The 24,862-nt window shown below is 35.0% G+C and overlaps 1 protein-coding gene across 50 annotated transcripts in view; it reads left to right on the forward strand.

Moving 5' to 3' along the window:
- Positions 1–24,862, forward strand: part of PCM1 (pericentriolar material 1) — a 108,827-nt gene that overhangs the window by 65,059 nt on the left and 18,906 nt on the right. For 25 of the 50 annotated variants that reach the window (XM_021077933.1, XM_021077912.1, XM_021077924.1 and 22 more), the window contains 14 exons: positions 1,831–2,003; positions 2,603–2,734; positions 6,829–6,949; positions 8,681–8,839; positions 9,098–9,237; positions 14,825–14,959; positions 17,892–18,089; positions 19,965–20,027; positions 20,295–20,430; positions 20,719–20,879; positions 21,354–21,426; positions 21,948–22,204; positions 24,259–24,351; positions 24,443–24,560. In XM_021077933.1, the coding sequence (XP_020933592.1) occupies positions 1,831–2,003; positions 2,603–2,734; positions 6,829–6,949; positions 8,681–8,839; positions 9,098–9,237; positions 14,825–14,959; positions 17,892–18,089; positions 19,965–20,027; positions 20,295–20,430; positions 20,719–20,879; positions 21,354–21,426; positions 21,948–22,204; positions 24,259–24,351; positions 24,443–24,560 (1,959 nt within the window). Of the gene's footprint in view, positions 1–1,830; positions 2,004–2,602; positions 2,735–6,828; positions 6,950–8,680; positions 8,840–9,097; positions 9,238–14,812; positions 14,960–17,891; positions 18,090–19,964; positions 20,028–20,294; positions 20,431–20,718; positions 20,880–21,353; positions 21,427–21,947; positions 22,205–24,258; positions 24,352–24,442; positions 24,561–24,862 lie in introns of all 50 variants that reach the window. The other 25 variants (XM_021077927.1, XM_021077944.1, XM_021077935.1 and 22 more) reach the window with 3 other exon arrangements.

The raw sequence follows: 24,862 nt of genomic DNA on the forward strand, positions 1-24,862 counted from the left end.
GTCGTGGCGCAGTGGTTAACGAATCCGACTAGGAACCATGAGGTTGCGGGTTCGATCCCTGCCCTTGCTCAGTGGGTTAACAATCCGGCGTTGCCGTGAGCTGTGGTGTAGGTTGCAGACGCGGCTCGGATCCCGAGTTGCTGTGGCTCTGGCATAGGCCGGTGGCTACAGCTCTGATTAGACCCCTAGCCTGGGAACCTCCATATGCCGCGGGAGCTGCCCAAGAAATAGCAAAAAGACAAAAAAAAAAAAAAAGAAAAGAACTCTGAAAGTAGGATAAAAAGATGGAATCAGAGAATTGGACTGAGTACAAAGACTTTTCTAGCCTAAACTAATGTGTTTTAGTCCAAGAGGAGAGACTGGCAAAAACTTCTACTTCTGTGTTATAGATGGGGGAATAAAGCATGTGTTTGGCATAATTTTTATTTGGGAATAATTTAATCTTCACGCATATAATTTAAATTGATAACTTTATCACATACAGAAGTATGGAAGATATCATGCTTTATTCTTATATCTTTGAAATAAAAAATTATCTAAAATTGACCACACTACAATATAATGTATAAATTGGGAAAATTTGTGTGTTACCACATTTTTCTTACCTGGATTTTTCCAGTAAGTAGAGATGTTCTATAGAGATAGTTTTGGTTCCTGCTCATAATAAATATTTTTATAGTACCATATCACATTTGAAATTTTAAAACTACTAAGAATTTTAGTATATAACCTCTTTTATACTCATAAATGAGGCAAGATAGGGAAGTTACACATTTCTTATCCTAATTATTTTATATGTATGGAAATTGAGACCTGAGGATGTTAATTTACTTAGTAAATTAATGGAAGGTTTTTTTCATTAGACCACATTTGCTTTTCATTTTTAAAATTTCTATCTTGCAAAAAGTGAATTAAATTTTAATGGTCTTTGCATATATATTTGAAAGCATAATATTTTAAAATACTCAACATTTCAAATTTCCTTTCTTAGAAATTATCACTATTTTTGTGGAGCTTGAATATTTTTGAATATTTACTGACCTCTGCTTCTGCTATTGATTTAGAAAGTTTATAGACTTTAATAACTAGAAGAACACTTGGAGGTTTTTTTTTTTTTTTCATAGAGAACTCAAAATGGGAATAGTTCATAATTTGTGCTCTTAAGATATGATTGTGTATCTTTAAGGATGTTAATTCTGTGTTACCAACAAATACATGCAGCGGAATTGTTGCTAAATAATAGTGATGGCTAGATTCTGTGAAGCTGAAAACTTCATTTGGGTCATTGCTGCTCCAACTTATAGTGAATACATCAGTGAAATACTATAGTAAAATTATGTTACAATTACAAATTCAGTTTTTCATCAGTAGGCACAATAGTGGAAATATGAGATTTAGTAGACCTAACTAGATAGACCTTAAAGTAGGAGCAGTGTTGTTCTTAGCATTGACAAAATAAACAAATTTCCTTTTGTGTAAAAAAGTTCATATTAGCAAAAAAAATTATTGGAATTTTCTTACTTCGTTCAAGTGCTGGAAGGTTACCACTGATTGTTCCTGTGAAATGTATAAAATTTTCCAGATAGTTATTATTGAGAAATAAGTTTAAGTAGTAGTAGGTAGTTATTTCTCTCATAAATAGCATGTATCTTGATATTTCAAAGATTATTTTTACCTTGGTAATTTTAAGATTCTTTTTTTAAAAGTCTGGAAATAGAGTTATATGTGTTCTGATTTTTAAGTAATTAAAAGTTGGGAGTCATGATACAAGTTAATAAAATAGGAACATATTTTATCAATATTAACTTCCTGATCTTTTCTGTCTTCCAGAAACGGGGAGTGATTTTTCCATGTTTGAAGCTTTGAGGGATACTATTTATTCTGAAGTAGCTACATTGATTTCTCAAAATGAATCTCGTCCACATTTTCTTATTGAACTCTTCCATGAGCTTCAGCTACTTAATACAGACTACTTGAGACAGAGGGCTTTATATGCATTGCAGGTATCTGGTACTTAACTTTCTTTTTCCTACTTTGGTGTTGCTATTCTTCAATTATATCTGCTTGCTTTCTTAGACTGAACTGTGTTCTTGTTCTGTAAGTATTTTGATCTGTTTTTTATGTGTTGCCTTGCCTTTTTTTGTTCTTTTTTCTTTTTATGGCCACACCTGTGGCATGTGGAAGTTCCCAGGCTAGGAGTCAAATCACAGTTGCAGCTGCTGGCATACTCCATAGCCACACAGCAAGGTGGGACCTGAGCCACGTCTGAACCTATGCCACAGCTTGTAACAATGCTGGATCCTTAACCCACTGAGCAAGGCCAGGGATTGAACCCAAATCCTCATGGATACTAGTTGGATTCTTAACCTGCTGAGCCACAACAGGAACTCCTCCATGCCATTTTATTTAAATCTTCTTATGTAACTCAAGTAGCTTTAGATTTAGTAATTTTCTGAGCAATTTTTCAGTGTTTTTAATGTTATTTCTTTGTCACAGTTAATCTGTGGGGTAAGGAGTATTGCATTTATTCTTCACTTCTACTTTTAATTTGTGATTAAACATAAATGTTTTTCATAAGTAACTATCTTATTTCCTTATTTAGGACATTGTATCCAGACATATTTCTGAGAACAATGAAAAAGAAGGGGAAAATGTGAAGTCGGTGAATTCTGGTACTTGGATAGCATCAAACTCAGAACTTACTCCCAGTGAAAGCCTTGCTACTACTGATGATGTAAGCTGATAATGATTATTAAAATGTAGATGTAATTTCAATATTCATCAAACAAAAGTTAAATAGGTTGTCATAAATTGTGAGTATACATAAAATGTTGATTTTTAGCTTTTTTAAAAAGCTGAGTATAACGTATTACTGTACTTTGAGGTGAGGTATAAAGTCCAGTGGAAGTTGACAACAGCCAAACACCAAAAATTATATATAAATGATAAGCTGCAAAGTCTAAAATAGCTTTATTTTTATTTCTTTTGCCCAACATGGGAGTTGACTCATAACAGACATTCAGTAAAATGTGTTGTGTTTAATCAAGACATTGAATAAACCATATAGAATTAGATCACAGAACCCTTGAGTAAGTAAATACAAGCTAAATTATAGATAAACTGTGTCTTTGGGTTAGAAGATAAGCCTAGACAATGGAAATCCTGGAAGAAGATGTAATATAATATATTGAAATTGATGAAGAAAATTTTGAGTAAAGTAAAAAGGGTTTGGAAATGAAAAAGGGTCTGGTGAGGAAAGTACCATAAATATGTACTCCAAAAAACACCTGCCCCATACCTGGGGGATTGAATGACTGTGTGGCAAACTACTAGGGTACTGAGGAGATAATATGCTAGGTATTTGGAAACCACCTATTTAAAGGCTCAGACCCTGATTCTGTTGTAAAGGGTTATACGTGGTCCTGGAATAGCAAGTACATTCTATTTATGCCAACTTCAGCACCTGGATATTCATGGATAAGAGTGCCATAGTTGATTAGCAAATAATCTGCTATAGATACAGAGTTGGAAGCATATTACTGTGTTTCTTCCTGTTGTCGATGTAACATTATAAGTTTTTTCCTGAAAAGATAGTGTTTTCTCACAAGAGCATCTTCTCTTCTATAATAATTTCTTTGCAACTATTGAGGACTTTTTTCTGAATTTTTGCTCCTTAACTTTACTCACATTTAAAACAATACTTCCCCAAGTCATCTTTTTTGCTGAAAGCCGTTCTTCACCAGACTCCGACTCCTATATTAGTATCAACATAAACCTGTGTGCAAAATATAAATATTATAAATATAATATTTATAAATAATAATAATATTAAATATAAATATGATAAATAATAGCCAATATAAATTAATTTATATTTATACGAATTGCTACCTGTGATTGTTATTTTAACTAATTGGAAATTGTGCTCTTTTTTTTTTTGTGAGAAATGAAAAGTGGTCCAGCTATATACATAAAAAAATAAGAGATTCTGGGTTATATTAAAGTTGATTGGGCATTGAAATAACTTACTGAGAGAGTGTGAAGAGTGCGTGTTCTTAGAAATCTTTTTTTTTGTAATTTTATATCCTAAACTCCAGTGTCTTTCTTTTTATCCAAACTTCATATAGGCAGTATTACTCCCTATTATTTTAAAGGATTTGAGCCCATTGGTTTGCACCATCAACATAAATTTTGAATATTGAACTATATAGTTTATGATAAATTGACAGGGTTTTAAAGTTCAATAGAATTTAAAGATACAGTAACACTTAATGGGTTGGTGTCCTGGCTTGGGCTCGTACAATAAAATACTGTAGACTGAGTGGATTAAACACATTTATTTCTCAATGGCTCTGGAGGTTGGGAAGTCCCAGATCATGGTGCCAGCAGATTTGGTTCTTGATGAGGGCCCACTTCCTGCCTTGCAGATGGCCATCTACCCCCTGTATTCTCACATTGTGGTGAGAAGAAGCTTTGATGCCTCTGCCTTCTCTTATAAGGGCCATCATGGGGACTTCATTCTCATGACCTCATCTAAATCTGATTACTTCCCAAAGGCACTACTGCCTAGTATTGTCACATTGGGAGTTAAAGCTTCAACATAGAAGTCTGGAGGGGACCCAAATATTCAGACCATTACCGTGGCGACTTGGCATAAATAACTATATTTAGTATTACTTTTAAATGACCAAATCAGTTCTTTAATTTTTCACACAAAACTGTTGACCTCTTCTAACTAATATCATTTAATCAACAACAGCAGTAGCACAACATCCAGTGTTCATATCCACAGATCCAGAGCAGTGCTGTCCAGTAGAACTTTCTACAGCAATGGAAATATTTTATGTCCACATCATCTAATATAGTACCCATTAGCCACATGTGGCTATTGAGCACTTGAAATATGGCTAGTGGGACCAAGTAACTAAATTTTAAATTTTACTTAATTTAAATAGCTGCATGGCTAGTGGTTTCTGTATTGGATGGATACAGGGTCTCATTCTCCCATATTCCTAGGCCCAGGTCCTTTGAGTTCCATTTATGGAGTTTTTACACACACCTTCCAGAGCATAAAAGAGAGAATTGAAGTAGGCATCTGGGTATTATATGTCAAAGAGGACATGGAATTGAGGGTTAGGAAGAGGGAGAAACAATTTGCACCTTCTACTCCAGATGCTATAAAATGGAAAAGGCCCATCTACCTTCAGGTAAAACTTGAAGGGACAACAAAGTGGTTCCATTTCTTAAAACATGTTGCCTTTCTTTAATGCCTGAATTTTCTTTAATCAGGGGCAAACCTTTCATTTCATAATTTAAAAGATCAATAGCTAGGAGAAAACAATTGTGAAATGAGTTACAGTCAAAATATAATCGAGACTCCCTTCTTATCATACTACACACAACAATTAATTTGAAACTACTTACAGTCCTGAAAAAGTTAAAACTATGAAACTTCTAAAAGAAAATGAAGTCTTCAGGATTTTTGACATAAGCAAAGATTTCATAGGATACAGTGTTAAATATGAAAGAAAAAAGTGATGAATCAGACTTCATTAAAATAAAATCATTCTGCTTTTCAAAAAATGCTATTAGGAAAAAAATAGTCATAGTACATATATCTGGTAAATGACTATATAAAAGACAAATCCTGACTAAAGAACTTTTACCACTCAATTTAAGACAGACAACTAAAAAAAAAAAAAAAAAAAAGGGCCAGAGATTTGAACATGTGCTTCACACACAAAAGAAGATATATAAATGGTCAGTGTGCAGTTGGAAGCTACATGCGGTACTACCTTACACTGACTAGAAAGGCTGACATTTAAAAAATTAACAGAAGTATTGGTGTGAATTTGGAGCAATTGGAATTCTCACACTGCTTGTAGGATTGTTAAAATTGTACAACCACTTTGGAAAGCAGTTTGGCAGTTTCTTATAAGTTAAACATAAACTCGGCATGTGACCTAGCAATTTCTCTTCTAGGTATTCATCCAAGAGAAATGAAAACATATCCACAAATACTTGTACACTAATGTTCGTAGCATCTTTAGTCATGATAGCCTCAAACTGGAACATCAACAGATAAATGGATAAGCAATCGGTGGTATATCCATAAATGGAATACTATTCAGCCATTAAAAATAATGAACTTCTGAAACACACAACAACATGGATTAATTTCAGAAACATACTGAGTGAAAGAAGCCAGACACCGAAGAGTATATACTGAATGGTTCCATTTGTATAAAGTTCTATAAGGAGTAAAGTTAATCTGTGGTGATAGAAATCATCTGAGTGGGGTGTAGTGGAGATTGATTGTAGAGCATACAAAGAACTCTGACCTGATAGAAATGGTCTTTATCCTTAGGAAAGGTCATTGCATCAGTGCATATATTTTTTGAAACTCATCAAAATGTACATTTAATGGGTGCATTGTATGTAAATTATATTTCAATAAAGTTGATTTTAAAAAATATGAATGATGCTGTCATGTTTTTCTTCAAATATGAGACAACCAGATATCATAGTAAGGTAGATTTTGGAGATAAGAGAATTTCCCTGAGGGTGTCAGAATAATATTAACTTTTCCAAGTTAGAATTTAATTAGTAGCTGGCTCACTATTTTCATCTCCATAAAGACAAGTGTTCTTCAAAGTTACTTAGTATTTTAATATTCTCCGCGACTCTGTACTCACCCTTTTAAACTTTTGTTATATCACAATTTTAAGTTTTTGCAAATACATAGTTTCTATGTTAAATTTTTAATATCAATACAATTTTTAAAGACATATTAGTGATTTTTATTTGTTTTTTTAAACTATAACTTAGGAAACTTTTGAGAAGAACTTTGAGAGAGAAACACATAAAACAAGTGAGCAAAATGATGCTGATAATGCTAGTGTCATGTCTGTATCTTCAAATTTTGAGCCTTTTGCAACAGATGATCTAGGTAAGCAGAATTTTTTCTAATCTCTTAAAACACAACTTTAATATGGTTTTTCAATTGCATTGATAAGGAAACAAAAGTCTAGAAAGGCAAGATATGGTAGAAAGAACATGTACTTAAAAGTCTATCCATCCATCAGTCTGAATTCAGTAATATAGTCATTGACTTTGGGCAAATCATCTAACCTTTCTGACTCTCTGTGTATCCAGGAAATGGGGTCTTACTTACATGGTCTGTTCTTATGAAAAATACATAGAACTCTTTAGCATGCATAATAAATGTTCAGAGAATGTTAATTTCCTTCCCCTTAAAGGAGGGTTCATCTTTTAAGATCTTCTAGTTAATCAGCAGGAATAGCAGTGCCTCATCAAATCACATTTTCAGTTTCAGTGTTGATCATAATTTGAGGTAAGAACTTAACTTTCTTAGCATACATAATCCATAGTGAGAAACTCAGGTAACTAAGGCATGGTACATTGCATTTTTAACATCAGTAGTATGTTGGGGGGTTGCATAGGTCCAGAGAGAAAAAAAAAACTTAAGTCCTAAATTTGGAAAGGAACTTAGAGAAAAGAATGATACTGAGGTACCTGATTCTAAACTGTAGCGTATCAAAAGATATCTAAATATTCAATCATTCAGATTCTAGGGCACTTAGTTGATAAAATAATCTCATGTTCTATAATTCTAGTATCTTTATTTGATGAGAATAAGATTTACATAATTTCAAAGGGATTTTGCACTATAAAGGGCTAATAAGCCTTGCTGTCATTAGGTCTCTACCTTTTAATAAGCCTAAGTCTTCCTTTTGCCCTATACTAATTATTACTAGGAGTATAAGCCCTCCTCCCTCTGAGTAAATACCTGTCAAGTCTGTACTGAGCTCATCCCATTATAGAGAAAAATCCCTCTGTGGCCAACCCGGTCTCCCTTTATTGTCCCAACTTCCTGAATTGTCAAGCAATTTTGAATTCTTCTTGTTTAGTTTCTTTAGTTGATTGTTTATTCACAATCTTTCACACTAGTTTTGTCTGAAGTGGACAAAAAATTGGGAAATCTCCTTCTTAGGTCTTTTCCCTACCTTAATTGCTTTTATTAGGTTGGATCATTTGCATCAGAATTTGCATGACATTTTGAAATTAATTTTTGTTGTACTGTTTATGCATTTTTTGTCTTTTTTTTTTTTTTAGGCCTGCACTGGTGGCACATGGAAGTTGCCAAGCTGGGGGTTGAATTGGAGCTGTAGCTGCCAGCCTACATCACAGCTACAGCAACTTGGGATCCGAGCCGCGTCTGCGACCTACACCACACTTCCCAGCAATGTCGAATCCTTAACCCACAGAGCCAGGCCAGGGATCTCATGGAACTAGTTGGGTTCACTACCACTGCGTCACCATGAGAACTCCTGTTGTACTGTTTATGTGAACAGCATATAGATTTCAGAGACCTGGGTTCCAATCCCTGATTCTGTACTTAACTGCTATGAAACCTTGGGCAGTTACTTAAGTTCTCTGAAAATGAGGGTACTATCATCTACTTTATAGGGTTATTTTAAGGATTAAATAGATGTAATAGTGTATTTCAGGTACCAAAATGATACAGTATCTGGAACTTAAGTTAGTTTTTCTTTCCTAAGTTCAGACGTTTTTGTTAATTTTATGGAAAAAATAAGTTTTATTTACATGAAAAAGTTTGCTTCTATATCTTCTAGAAATATTTCTGTTCCATATGCAGGTAACACAGTGATTCACTTGGATCAAGCACTAGCCAGAATGAGAGAATATGAGCGTATGAAGACTGAGGCTGAAAGTAACACAAATGTCAGATGTACCTGCAGGATTGTTGAGGATGAAGATAGTGCTGCTGCCACGACTACAGTTAATAGTTTAGAAGGTGTGATCTGGATTGATTAGAAGTAAAAATCATAGTTCCATATGTAAAAAATTAGAGCCCCACTTGATGTACAGTGGTGTTTTTTGACCCCTTTTCTTCTAATTAGTAGGGGTACTAGAACTACATAGATGTTCTTTTGTGGTAATTTAGCTTAAATCTTCAAAATTTAATGCTCTTTAGAATTTTGCATAAAAGCATACATATGATGTCATAGATATTTATTTTGCTAATATAGTATTTTCTTTTTTTTTTTTCTAGTAGAAACTCCTGATACTGAAAATCATAGTTCACAGCAACCTGTAAGTGAAGTTTCTACCATCCCATGTCCTAGAATTGACACTCAGCAATTGGACCGGCAAATTAAAGCAATTATGAAAGAAGTTATTCCTTTTTTGAAGGTAAGCAGTGATTTTTAAAAATAAGTGTTCTGTGTTTTCTTTAATTATACAAAAGACTCCATTGTAATAAACTCAGAAAATACAGGTATTAAAATAAAACTAAAAGTCAGGCATAATTTTGTCATCCAGAGATAACTCCTAGTAAGGTTTTATGAATCTTTTTGTAATATTTTGTTCATATATATGTACATTCTCCTTTTTTCATATATTAATACCATAAACATCTTTCTGGATCACTGTTTTTCTACTGCATATTTTTTTAATGGTTACACATTATGGATTCATTATTCATTCAAAAATGGAATACGTACTTTATGCCAGGTTTCATGGACATGGTAGTGAACAAGGCAAGGCCTTGCCTCTTGTGGGGCTTACATGGTAGGATGAGAATATGAATAAAAAAATAAAAAATATAAAACATACTAGGTAAATGTATGTCAAGTAATGTTACACGCCATGCAGAGAATTAAAATATGGTCATGTGATAATGTCTGTTTTCAACTGGATGGTGAGGGAAAGCTTCTTGAAGAGGGAACATTTAAGCAGAGGTGTGAATAAAAAGCCAGCCTTAAGTCAAGATTGTTCCAGACAGAGTGAAAGTCTAGCTTGGAATGTTGAAGGAACTGGAGGAAGGATCTGAGTGGTTGTAGGAAATTCGTGATATGACATTGGAGAAAGAGGAAGGGCCAGTATGTAGAACATTATAGGCATGATGAGTTTGGATTTTGTTTAAAGTTTGAGGGGAACCCTTCTACATGTTGGTGTGATTGTAAATTGTAAAACCATTATGGAAAATAGTTTGGAGTTTCCTCAGAAAACTAGAAATAGAATTACCATATGATCCAGCAACCCTACTTCTGAGCCTATATCCAGACAAAACTATAATTTAAAAAGATACATGCACCCTTGTGTTCATAGCAGCACTATTCACAATAGCCAAAGCATGGAAACAACCTAAATCAATAGATGTAGGTCGCAGATATTGTATATATATATATATACCACATCTTCTTTATCCATTCTCTCTCTATATCTATGTAATGGAATGCTTTTCAGCCATGAACAGAACAAAATAATGTCATTTGAGGCAACATGGATATGCAACTAGAGATTCTCATACTAAGTGAAGTTAACTCATAAAAATAAAGACGAATATCAGTCGCTTATATGTGGAATCTAAAATATGGCACAAATGAACCCATCTATAAAACAAACAGATTCATAGACCTAGAGAACCGACTGTGGTTGCCAGGGGGGAGGGAGTGGGGTTAGTAGATGCAAACTATTACACTTCGAATGGATAAACAACAAGATCCTACTGTATAGCGCAGGGAACTATATCTAATCTCCTGAGATAGATCATGATGGAAAAGAATATTAAAGAAAAATGTGTGTGTGTGTGTACACCTCATGTAGTTGAGTCACTTTGCTCTACAATAGAAATTGGAAGAACAACATTGTAAGTCAGCTGTAATTTTAAAAAAAGTAAATGTGTTTTCTACTTGAGGAATACTTGATATAATCAATTTGGCTGTATTAGGTAAAAATGAGAGTAATTTTAGAGGAAAAATAATGTTTCAGTAAATAATAAATTCTTTAAAAAATTAGAAATGAAAAGCCAGTCTTTTCGTGAAGTGGAAACTACAAAATATGTAGTCATTGGGATCTTTTTACAACCCACTTGTAGTTGCCAGTGTGTAAGACACAACAGAAAGTTGTTTCCATATACATATTTCTTCCCTCAGTGGAAATAATTGCTTTCTTTGGAATATTTTCAGAGAAGAGAGATCTTTGAAAAGGCAATTAGAGAAGCTGCTTTCTCTGAAGAGATGTTATAGCTAAGAGGAGAGAGAGGATCATTTGTCTATTCCCAAATTATTCTGTGTAAAACTGAAAAACTTAAACTTTTTCTGGGAAACTGCAGCAGCTCCTAAGTGGTCTTTTCTATCTCTGCTTCCTTCTTTTAATCTTTTATTTCTCTTGTTGGCATTGCTGATACTTGCTAATACTTCTGTCTGGAATGCTCTTCTTTCATGTTCCTGCATGGTTTTTTCCTATGAACCTTTTTTTTTTTTTTTTTTTTTTTCTTTTTAGGGCCACACCCACAGCATATGGAGTTCCCAGGCTAGGGGTCTAATAGGAGCTACAGCTGCCGGCCTTCACCACAGCCACAGCAATGCAGGATCCGAGCCACATCTGTGACCTATACCACAGCTCACAGCAGTGCTGGATCCTTAACCCACTGAGTGAGGCCAGGGATCGAACTTGCAACCTCATGGTTCCTAGTCAGATTCGTTCCACTATGATGGGAACTCCTTTCTGTGAGCCTTTTAAGTCTTTAGTCAGATGTTACTTATTTGCTGAGTAGATCTCCCCTTAACTCCTTAGTTGCTTTTCTTTATCTTCATAGTGCTTATCATCACCTTATAACCTGTTTAATGTTTGCTTATTTATTTTGTCTGTCTGCCCTGTTACATGTAAGCTCCACAAAGTAATGGAAGAATTACATCAAAGATGTTAATCTGTTTTGGTCACTCTTACCAGTGCTGAGAATAGTACATTCATACATTAAGCACTCAGGAAATACTTAGAAAATGAGTTAGAATGGATCCACCAGACCTCCGCTATGGTTTTCAGATGAGTCAGTATAATTTGAAGTATAGTTTGAAAACAGTTGGCCTGTGGGATGCAAATCAGATTCAACATCGCTTATAAAACTTTTTTTGCAGCCTAGTCTCAGCCTCTTAACTAGTCCTTCCCACATACTTTGTATCAACTTGACATTTGCAGGCAATTTCTCCTCTTCACTGCTTCTGGGATACCTGATATATGTCTATGATAGCACTTATGACAAAGTATCAATTTTTTGCATGTATCTCCTTACTAGAATGAAATCTTTCTCACTTTCTTAGTACTTTCACTCAAGAAGGACTTCAGAGACTGGATAAAGGGAATTTGCCGATATAATACAATTGTACGGTTTCATAAATTATTCTAGGGGTTTATCTCCTGTTATTTATAAAATATGTATTCACTCAAATATTTATCTATTTATCTTCTATAAATATAATAATATGCATGTATTCTTACAGCTAAACAGGTAAATATTTACTTAAGAGTTTGAAACTGTTCTCTCAAGTGAATTGACTTAAACTATTTAGGTTATTGCTTGCTTCCATCTTGGGCATAAACAGCAAAGTGTTGCCTTTTTTCTTTTACATTTTTGTTTTATTATAATGCAATAAATACTTCAAAACATGTCTTTTTTTTTGCCCCCCTCCCCAGTTTTATGACTGCACCTGCGGCATATGGAAGTTCCTAGGCTGGGGATCTAATTGGAGCTGCAGCTGCTGGCCTGTACCACAGCCACAGCAACATGGGATCCAAGCCACATTTGTGACCTATGCCGCAGCTTGAGGCAACGCCAGATCTTTAACCCACTGAGTCACAACAGGAACTCCAAAACATGTCTTTTTGGTTAAAAGGTATATTGGTAGAGATATTTATTTGATATGTACAATTATTTTCCAAATGTTAAAAAAATCTCAGTGATTTCACTTTATGTGTAGAAAGTGCAACCATCTCAGGAAATTCTGTTGCATTTACAATTTTGTGTCTTGATTAAAGTAATATCGTTTCATAAGGATTCTCTTACTGAATTTAGCATTTCAGACCATTTCTGAAGAAGCCAATAATAACTATTTTATTATGTCTCATTTCACTTCAAATCTTGACTTTTGGGGTTGGATTATAGAACTTATGTGTTAATATCCACATTATACCCAGTCACCTAAGCTAGACTGGTAACTTTCTCTTATCTTCTATCACCAGTGTGTCAAAAATTGATTTTTTTCCCCTAAGAGCAGTTAGTTTTACTTCCTTTTCTGCAATAGCCTACCCTTAATTCATATCTTTGAAGTCAGGAGACTCACTACATGTAGTATACTCTCTTAACTTCACCTCTCACTGTTCTCCATCTTAGATACCCTCACTTCAAATCACTCAACATTTTCTATACATGGCATTTTTTTTTTTTCATATATCAACCTTTTGTATAAGTAGTTATCATTGAAAATATAAAATGCCTTCATTCTTTTCTGCCTGACTGAAGTACCCCTTCTTCAGAGGTATTTAATATCTCTGATGTACTGCCACAGCCCCTTAGGGCACCTAGTGTGTGCTGCTTTTATGATACTTAATTCATTGGTAGGTAATGAGTGTCTTCTGTGATCTAGCCACTGCACTTGGTGATAAGAGACAGTCCCTGCAGTTTAAAAATATCATCTACTGGACAGTACATAACCTGCAGTGATTGATGTATTCATGTATCTGACTCCTCTCCTGGTATTTGATCCATTGAAGACTAGGGACTCTTGTCTTTTTATTTATTTGTTTATTTATTCATTCATTTTTGTCTTTTTGCCATTTCTTGGGCCACTCCCTCGGCATACAGAGGTTCCCAGGCTGGGGGTCGAATCAGAGCTATAGCCACCAGACTACGCCAGAGCCACAGCAACGCAGGATCCGAGCTGCGTCTGTGACCTACACCACAGCTCACGGCAACGCCGGATCCTTAATCCACTGAGCAAGGGCAGGGATCGAACCCGCAACCTCATGGTTCCTAGTCGGATTCGTTAACCACTGCGCCACGACGGGGACTCCCTTGTCTTTTTTTTAAATTGCCTGCCTTGACACATGAATTTTTTTTAAATGAGCTTAAATCCTTAGATGTTAAGGGATTTTAGATATCATCTAATTTGGCCACCTTATTTTACACAGTTGTATAGAAGGGGAAAAAAAACCCCAAAAACTTATCCAAGTTAAGGTTAGAGGATATGCCCAAATATGATTAGCCTCAGAAAAAGGTTTAGAACCTTGAGATTACTTGATAAGGATGTTTTATGTACTCACCTCATAAAGTTAAACCGCGGTCTGGGTTTTTATGTAGCTTGCAGATTCTTCTAAAGGAAGATTAAGGGGATGAAGATGCCCAAAGTGGTTTGTCAAGAAGGTTAGGACAGTAGTTCTCAACTGGGTATGATTTTTTGACCTAAAAACATTTCGTGATGTCGGGATACATTTTTAATTATTAGAACTTGGAACAGTGCAGGATGCCGCTAACTTGTAGTGGGTAGAGGCTAGAGGCTACAGGGCTGCTAAGCATCTTGCAATGCAGAGGATGTTAGCCATGCTAAGATACAGAAAAGTTATAAGATAACAGAGGAAATTGAGTGGAAGATGGAGTATGGTTATAAGAGTAGTTGAAGGGAACTGAACTACAAATAGGAATACAGACAATATGGAAACCATGGCATGAGTAGGTCTCCTTAACGTACAGAAAGAAAGTGATGGAAGGTGTTGGATCAGACAGTTCTTTTACTGTTATCTGCCATGGCGAATCAAAATTTGGAAAACTTTTAATGTGTGTAGTGGGGGAGTTTGGCTATTCTTAAGAACAGAGTTTCCAAGTGTGTATCTAAAAACTGAGGAACGTTTATGCAAGAAAAATACAATCACATATTATGTTGGATTAATATTTTTTAAACAATAGTTGTTATATATCCTAACCAACTAGGATTTTTCTCAGGAACACATGGATGAAGTATGCTCTTCTCAACTTTTAACTTCAGTAAGACGCATGGTTTTGACCCTTACCCAGCAAAATGATGAGAGCAAAGAGTTTGTAAAGTTCTTTCATAAACAACTTGGAAGCATATTACAGGTAAGAATTTATAGTTGTATGACTTACCAGTATGTACCATGTAGTTAGGTTTTTTTTTTTTTTTTTTTTTTTTTGGCATTGTCTGGCATTACACAATTTATTCAAGTAGATGATCATTCTAGCGTACATTTGGGATGACATTTTAATATGTTGTAGATTATTCCTTACTTAGTTAAAAATCTTATTAGGGCCTGTGTCCTTCATTTAACTTTATCATTTCTAAGGCCTGCCCCAACTCTAATAAAAGTTTGTTTCGATTTTTCTCCTACCCAATAAGAATATTTCAAGTTTGAAATGTTTAGAAAGTATTCCATGATACTTTCTTTTTTTTCTTTTTGGCCACCCCACAGCATATGTAGTTCCCAGGTCAGGTTCAGATCTGAGCCATAGTTGTAACCTAAGCCACAGCTGCAGCAACAAGGGATCCTTAACCCCCTGTGCTGGGGATTGACCTCGAAGCCCAGTGCTCTCAAGATGCTGCCAATCCCTTTGTGCCACAGTGGAAACTCCCCATGATATTTTCTAAAACAATTTTTTTAGAAAAAAATTTCTTAAAAATCTGAGAAATTTTAGAAGCTAGAAACTAGCTATTGATTTTAGAGACTCTTAGGCTGTAACAGTAATTTTATGCTACAGTAGTGGTATCTGGGGGCAATTTTGTCCCCCAGGAGACATTTAGCAGCCTCTGCAGACATTTGTTTGTCACTGCTGGGAGGAACTGGTACCAGCATCGAGTGGAATGTTAATAGTGCCCAGGATGAGAACCCTATGTTAAGCAGGAAAGCCTTAATTCCTCCCTGTAATACACTTCTTGACAGTTAAATTCACCCCTGTGTTTTCCTGTTGAGGTAGTTCAGTGATGTATACTGTTGATCCCAAACTAGAAAATATGTTTTTCTTTTCATCCTTATTACATTTTCCAATATAACTTTTTCCTTGCTTCCTATTCCTGTGTTTAAATTGCCTTCAGAGATAGTATTATCACTGTATCAACTTTTTTAAAACTCTAGGTTGACATGCTTTTCCATCACTTTCATTTTTTTGTTCTGTTTTATCATTTTTTAAAAATTTTTTATTACTATTATTTTTTGTCACCCACGGCATGCGAATGTTTCCTGGGCCAAGGATTAAACCCGTGCCACAGCAGTGACAACACCAGATCCTTAACCTGCTGAGTCACCTGGGAATTCCTTATTTTGTTCTTAATAAGACCAAAGTATAAAATCAGCAATAGAGAGCTCCCATTGTGGCTTAGCGGCAACAAAGTATCACTGAGGCAACAAAGAACCCCTTGCTCAGTGGATTAAGGATCTGGCATTACCATGAGTTGAAGTGCAGGTCACAGACAAGGCTCAGATCCCGCGTTACTCTGACTGTGGTATGGGCCAGCAGCTGCGGCTCCAATTTGACCCCTAGCCTGGGAACTTCCATATGCCATGGGTGTGGCCCTAAAAAACAAAAAAATAAAAATATGAAAAATATAAAAAAATTACATCAGTAAGAGATGCTAAATTGTCCTAGCTCTATTTAATCTCATTGTACTAACACATAATTTATAAGGAATATAAGACATCTGCAGTGTTACACATTGTTTTAAAATATTTAGGATAATTTTTAAATAAATATGTTTTTAACTTATTCCTACTGAAAGAAGTAACTCCATTTAAAATCAAATTGAAAGAGAAACTTTCTAATTTAAATATTTTATTAATCAAGATTCATATAGTCCTCTCTCATTGTTATAATTGAGGGCAGAGTCCATATATTAATTTCCAAGTCTAACAAAATCTGGCTGCTTTTTTTTAATCTTATTCCTGATTTTTTTATAAGGTGCCTACATGAAGAATAAAAGTTAGTTTAATTAAATCTTGCTCAGTGTATTGAAAATTTTTCTTGAGGTAGAGCTTAAATTTCTGTCTTCTACTTTTTCTCTTAACGTATGCAATGAATATTTTTTCAGGAGTCACCCAGCATTTGTACTTCTTTCCATCACAGTGCTAGATGAGGTGCTTTTGGAGGAGGGAGCAAATAGTACTAAATGTCACAGTCATTTGTTTTCTAAATGGCATGGTCTATATTTTTAGAAATAAAGAAAAAGCAGTTTTATTAAAAATGTATAGAATATAGCAGACTCTTCTTTTGATGCTATATTTCAGCTTAAATAGAACTGAAGTTTAAGACTGATTCTGAAGAGTTTTTTTTTTTTTTTTTTTTTTTTTTGTCTTTTTAGGGCCACACTCGTGGCATATGGAGGTTCCCAGGCTGGGGGTCTAATCGGAACTGTTGCCGCCGGCTCACGCCAGAGCCACAGCAACGCCAGATCTGAGCTGCGTCTGCAACCTACACCACAGCTTGATGGCAATGCTGGATCTTTAACTCACTGAGTGAGGCCAGGGATCGAACCCTCAATCTCGTGGTTCCTAGTCGGATTCATTTCCTCTGTACCACTACAAGAACTCCTGAAGAGAAAATTTAAATTAGAGTGACTGTCTTGCTTAGATAGGGAAAGCTTGAAAAGTACTCCAGTGGTATTTTCTTTTCTCATGGCACTTCAGCTTTATCACTGTAGTTTCTGTGTATCCCCGGATACTGTGTGGGATCTCTTTTGAGATTAGGAAAATATATTTGTGGCTAGCAGTTACATTAAGTAGGAACTAAATCTTTGGATGACCATATGTTCTTTTCTTCTCTTGTACACTCTTTAAACAGGACTAGCAAGTTTCCTACTTAAGTAATATTTTTTAGTAATATTAACCTATCTTTTCTTAGCCTATCTTAGCCATTAGTTTTAAGATTTTCAATACTAAAAGGTAATAAAATTTTTTTCCTTGCTAAGTATTATAATTTAAACTTGTTAATTGTCTATATTACTCTAGCCACAGTTCAAGTTTACTGTAATCCTAATAAAGTTATTTGGTTTATCTTTGAATAGGATTCACTGGCAAAATTTGCTGGCAGAAAACTGAAAGATTGTGGAGAAGATCTTCTTGTAGAGATATCTGAAGTTTTATTTAATGAATTGGCTTTCTTTAAGCTCATGCAAGATTTGGATAATAATAGTATAACGGTTAAACAGAGATGCAAAAGGAAAATGGAAGCAGCTGGAGTGATACAGTCATATGCCAAAGAGGTAACTGACATTCATTTTGATTTTAGGAGCAGTTATAATTAACATGTAAATGTAGTTCTTGATCATTATTAATAATTATAATCATACTAGATCTCAGCAAAAGTAGTTTTTTTGGTTTTTTTTTTTGTTTTTAGTAATATGAGTTAATCAGATTACAAATCACATATGCTAGCCACATACTGAATCTCAGGAGTAACAGCAGTGGCTAAAAATCAAGAATGTAGACACAGGAATCGGTGGCAGGAATTGTCAGAAATCCAGTTCACATTATTGCCACTTCTGTCGGTTTCCAGAGAAGAGAGGAGGACTGGGATCCAGTCCGTGCCAGCTGCCTGCCATGCTGTTGCCGATCCCAGTATATTTCCTCAGGAGTATTGATCACCCCAGCCAAGACACATGCTTGGTATTAGTATGGACTTTAGTTGCACATACCTGTAGTGCTTATACCCAGTTAAATTAGTGTTGATCACATATGAAATTGGATAGTCTTTATCCCTAAAATTGAGACATACCAGGAGAGAGTTTTTCCCTAGACTCACACCCTTTTCTTGATTTTCTAATTAATGAGAGGGAAAGCAGGTCAACACCCAAAACAAAGAGACAGCCTTTCTTTCTGAAATCTACAGTAGATAGTCAAGCCCTCATTTTCACACTTTTCATAATGTTTTTATTCTAGACCTAAAAAAGTTCCAGATCATTTCAGCCATCAAGTAGAGCTTGAAGAAACTAGAACAGGATGATACTATAAAAGATGATAGTGGAGTTCCTGTTATGGCCCAGCAGTAGTGAACCCAGCTAGAATCCATGAGGACGCGGGTTCGATCCCTGGCCTTGCTTAGTAGGTTAAGGACCCGGTGTTACCATGAGCTGCAGTATAGGTCACAGGTGCAGCCCGGATCTGGCATTGTTGTGGCTGCAGTATAGGCCGGTGGCTACAGCTTTGATTCAGCAGCAACAGCAAAAAAGATGATAGTAAGGGCAATTTTAGATAGGTGGAATCATGGGCTCCTTCAGGAGAGGAAATATGAGCTAAGGCATGGACAGACATGAGTTTATAATGAAGATGAAAGGGAAGAACATTCCAGGCAGAGAGAACTGCTAAGTATAAAGACCCCAAGGAAGCATTGAGTGTTTTGGACAGTAACGAGAAGGCTAGGGAAGCAGGAACACTTTAAATGAGTGAGTGTTTAGGAGATGAAGTCACAGAGGTCCGTAGGGCCAAATTATGGAAGCTTAGAAACTGTGATAAGGACCTTTTATTTTAGTCTAAGCATGATGGAAACCCGTGGGAAAGTTTGAAATAAAGGAGTGACATAATCTCATGTACAATTTAAGATTTGTCTTGATGTGATATTGAACAGTACTTATAGAAGAGTAGAGGTAAAACCAGTTGTAAGGCCATTGAATTAGTCCAGGCAAGAAATGATGTGTCGTAGCTTTGAGTGTGTAACAGCAGATAGATTTTGATGATTGAGTCAATAATACATTCTAATAGTTTAGATGTGGATAATAAAATAAAGTACAGGCTGTGTCCTAACTTTCTGACTTGTGCATTTGGATGATCGAAGGGCCATTTACTGAGATTGGGAGGGCTGAAGGAAGATGGCGTTTTGGAAGGAAAGGAATCAAAATTTTTGTTTTAGACTTAGTAAGTTTGTGATGTTTCTCGTATATCCAAGGAGATGTCAAGTAGGCAGTATTGCTTTTTATTTTGTCCACTTAAAAGATTTAAATAGAAGCCTTGAATTTTTCTTTCTAAGAAAACAGTCAACTCTTTGGATAATGATTAAAAAATGCAGCATTTGTTAGTTTACTGTGTACTTAAACTGTAAATAATGATTACCCCTAAATTCTGCTTAATCGATTTGCTTATAGGCCAAAAGGATACTTGAAGGAGATCATGGCTCACCTGCTGGAGAAATTGATGATGAAGACAAAGTATGTGCTAATTAATTTATGCCAAAAATAATGCTTTTGAAACAAAATATTAAATAATTTAGTAGCTTTTACCTTAGTGTTTGAGAGCTAAGTATATCGTAGACTGTCCTTTCTTCTGACAAATTTTTTTTCTTTAAAAACAAAACTAAATTAAAAGTGATTCTTTTTATTACCTAATGACTATTATTAATTTTTATAGTAGACTTACTACATACCTTTTTGAAATGTACTTTAAGGAATTCATTCCTCAAATTTATTTGTGGCCAGGACAAGGATGAGACTGAAACAGTTAAGCAGACTCAAACATCTGAAGTTTATGAGGGAGGCGGTTCCAAAAATGTGAGATCTGATGTTTCTGATCAAGAGGAAGATGAAGAAAGCGAAGACTGTCCAGTGTCTATTAGTAAGTGTAAAGGCTCTAAACCTAATCTAGGTTTATACATTTAGTTCTTTATAGATCACTTATTGAAGCAATTTGGTGGAGTGGAATGAATATACAGTTAGGTATCAGACAACTCTGAATTTGAATTCCAGTGTGATCCTGACTAAATTACCTGTCCTTTCTAGGCTGCAGTTTTCTAGTACTTACTGTTTTGAAAATTTCAGCTATTTCCTGTAAAGCATTTGGGAAATATAGGAATGCAATTATTAAGTGCTGAAATTTTACTAAAAATTGTATATTAATTAACAGATTTGTCCAAAGCTGAAACTCAGGCTTTGACTAATTATGGAAGTGGAGAGGATGAAAATGAAGATGAAGAAATAGAAGAATTTGAAGAGGGCCCTGTAGATGTCCAGACTTCACTTCAGGCTAACACTGAGACTGCGGAAGAAAATGAACATGATGATCAGGTATTCCGGTGCAGACGCACATGCCCTCCATCAGTCTCACTGTACTACTGGATTCTTTTTGTTTATTTATTTTTTGGCCACATTCGCAGCATGTGGAAGTTCCTGGGCCAGGGATCAAACCTTTCTTCATCTTTCCTCCTGGTCAGTTCCTCCTCCTTTCACTTATCTCTACATATAAATGAGTGCCTTTTAGTTTCATTTAAGATAGAGTCTGGCCTGAAAAAAATAATAAGAAATACTAGACTCTATAATGTTCCAGTTCTTTATATTATTTTGAGGTTAAGAAAAGGAAAACTTTTTACTTAGCCATGTTGAAATTGCAACCACACCCTCCTTCTTGAAACACTTTAAAAGATATTTTCAGATTCCTTTGTGTGAAGGTCTCACGTTGCAGAACCCACACATAGTAATCATCTCCTGTATAGTGATCATATATTTAGGCCCTGCTATTAAGATACCACTTTTTCTTTCTAGGTTCCACAACATGACTTTGAAAAATCAGCAGAAAGCAAAATTGTCCCATCCGAACAAGAACCCACTATGAGTGGTAAGAAGTCTAAAAGTGCCTGTATGTGCTTAAAAACTGAAAGAAAGAAAAATAAATAAATTCTTAGCTAATGGAAGTTGAAAGTTATTTTGGACCTGTGTATGTCCTTTTTCTCTCCCTTAATCATTTGTAGAAAACATGAGGGCTTTGTTTCTACAAATAGCTGTTAAAGCAAATTTGACAAATATTTAAACATAGAAAAGATTTGCAAGAAAGATATCTTTAGACACACATGTAGGGGATTTTTAAAAAATACTCATTCCTGGGCCTCACTCCTAAAAATCCTACTTTATATTATAAATCAGCTGGATTTTAGGGATCTAATTTTTACAGCATCCTCAGATGAATCTGGTCAAAAAATTCAGGAACCATTGATAAAGGTAATTTCAAGTTACCTTTTCTTTGTGGTCTTAAATGTCTGGATTACTGTCATTTATACGTATTTAGTCTTTATTTGGTGTAATAGTAAAATTTAATGACAATTGCATTACGCTAATATTAATACTTTCTTTTGATGACAGATGACCAAGATAGCACTCCTGTGAAGCCCTGTTACCTCAATATCTTGGAAAATGAGCAACCTTTAAATAGTGCTGTCCAGAAGGACTCACTCACTACTATCGATTCATCCAATCAACCTAACCCTTTGCCTTTACCTTTAACTGAAATTGAAACCTTGGTGCCTAGAGTCAAAGAAGTTAAATCTGCTCAGGAAACTCCTGAAAGCTCTTTGGCTGGAAGCCCTGATACTGAATCTCCAGTGTTAGTGAATGACTATGTATGTATCATTTCTGTGCATATTTCATCATTTTCAGGTTAACATTTCCAGCACATAAACTCAACTTTCCTTTGTGTTTAGGTTTAGAAACTGCCAGAACATTTTTATTTCTTATTTAAACTTATTTTAAATGTGAAGAGAAGGATGATAGTAAATTAAGATGATCATCTCAAAATATGAAATTCTGCTTTTTATAATTTTGAGAACCAAAGAGATGAGTTTTATCTGGCAACCTTGAGAGAGAGTTCAAGTTCAGATATGAAGGGATAGTGATGGTGAATCATTTCTTAGGCTCCTCATGCTTTACTTCTCAACAATTTAGAACATTTGATAAAGCTGATAGTTTACATTTGGGATGAGAAATAACACAATTTGACAGCAGTAGAGTCCCTGTCTCTTACAGTGAATGACAGGAAAGTAAGCTGGCAAATCTGTATTTATGATATAGGTAGGTAAATTTAATTTTACTCCGGACCTTTGTTTCAATTTAATTTTATAGCAAATAGATTAGTTTTTGAATCCATGGGGTTTGTATATGTTTTATGTACTTCCTGCTCTTTTGTCAGTAAAAACAAAAGGATTTGTAATAATGTACCTTTAGGTATAAGTAATGTTTCACATATTTTTAATTATCAGTTTCCTCCCCAAAGATATATCTACAATTATGATTTCATAGTTTCTCAGCAAGAGGGCTTATAATGTTTCAAAAACTACACTAGAGGAGTTTCCATTGTGGCTCAGTGGGTTAAGAACCCGACAGTGTCTGTGAAGATGTGGGTTTGATCCCTGGCCTCACTCAGTAGGTTAAGGATCCACTGTTGCCACAAGCTGTGGTGTAGGTCACAAGTGTGGCTTGGATCCAGTTTTATTGTGGCTGTAGCGTAGGCCTGCAGCTGCAGCTCCAGTTTAACCCTTGGTCTGAAAATGTCACATGCTACAGGTGCAGCCATAAAATGAAAAAAAGAAAGAAACTTTTGTAGAAAGAGTAACCCTTTTAACCATTTTTTTTGCTTCACTACCGGAAAAATTTTGCATTTAAAACTGAAAGTTTTAGATTTATCCTTGCTATTATTTGATAAGTGCATAGAATTGCTATAGGAGGCATTCTTTCAAAATTAACTCAAAGTTAGATCATAGAGGGTCTTCAATTTGAATTTTAGGCAGGGGACACTACTGAAGGTCCTTGCATAAGAAAGTGAAATAGGTCAGCATCATGGTTTTTGAAGATAAATCCAGTGATAGTATAAGTGCTGTAGGAGTTGCCTTGTTGTGCAACAGGTTAAGGATCTGGCATTGTCACTGCAGCAACTCAGGTCACCACTGTGGCTTGGGTTTGATCCTTGGTGCAGAAACTTTACGTGCCACAGGTGCAGCCCTCCAAAAAGTGTTGCCATGGAAGCTGTATTAAGAGGCTCCATTATCATATAGACACAAAACAAGCTGAAGGAGCGTGAGATGGGTGAGAAATGTAAGAAAAAGAAAACCTAAGGTTCCACTTGAGTAAATGGTAGAATGATGATGCTCTTAAAAATCATAAAGAACTAGAAGAATAAAGGACTAAAAGTTTCAGAAAAATAGTATGAGAAGTTTTTTAGTAACTTTGTAAATCAGTAAATCATACCTCATCTTTCTGTTTGAGATTCTAGAGTTGATAATGAAAGTCCGTAAATGTTTATTATTATATTATGCTGGATACAGCTCTGATGCATTCTGTAAACTTATCAAAAGATAAGAGCTGTTCTTCTAATTCCTTTAGCCTTCAGTATAACTGTTATTATTTCTTTCTTTAACTTATATGAACTGGTTCTTTGTTTTGTAAAATGGAAACAAAAGATTGGCTATGTATGCCCACAGCTGCAAGTGTGTAGCCCTTCCTGTGAACTCTAGATTTCTGTTCACAGAGATGAATATAGGAGAGCAAATATAATAGGATTACTGACATACTATACATACATAGGAATCCACTTTATCATCTTATCAGTATGGATGACTTTGATTTAGATGCAGAGGTAGAGTGGATTGCTTTCATTAAATATAATTCGTTTATCTTATAGGAAGCAGAATCTGGTAACATAAGTCAAAAATCTGATGAGGAAGACTTTGTGAAAGTTGAAGATTTACCACTTAAACTGACAATATATTCAGAGGTATTTGGCTCTCTTTTAATTAAACTTATCCTTATATAACCCATAGTTCTAAGATGAAAAATGATTTTGTATTTTTAATTTCCACTCCAAGGCAGACCTGAGGAAGAAAATGGTAGAAGAAGAACAGAAAAATCATTTATCTGGTGAAATATTATGTGAAATGCAGACTGAAGAATTAGCTGGGAATTCTCAGACATTAAAAGAACCTGGTAAGAGTTACCAGTTTTAACCATATCATATTGAAATGAGCTTTAACAGTATCATATTGGAAAACTGCTGAATCATCATTTTGTTTTGTCTTTTAAATGGGCTACTGGGTCCTGGAAGATTTAAGACAAACATTAGAAAGGAAGCATAATTCTGTAAAAAATTTACTCCCACTGCTTAATTTTTAAAATAGTATTATCAGAAATTTTTTCCTGTTTTTAAAATCTTCAAGTTGAATAAAGAGGTAATATATATTATATGCACATGGCTTAAAGAATAAAAGGTACAAAAGCATTAATGATGA

This window comes from Sus scrofa, chromosome 17 (genome assembly GCF_000003025.6).
Source record: "Sus scrofa isolate TJ Tabasco breed Duroc chromosome 17, Sscrofa11.1, whole genome shotgun sequence".
Lineage (NCBI taxonomy): Eukaryota > Metazoa > Chordata > Mammalia > Artiodactyla > Suidae > Sus > Sus scrofa.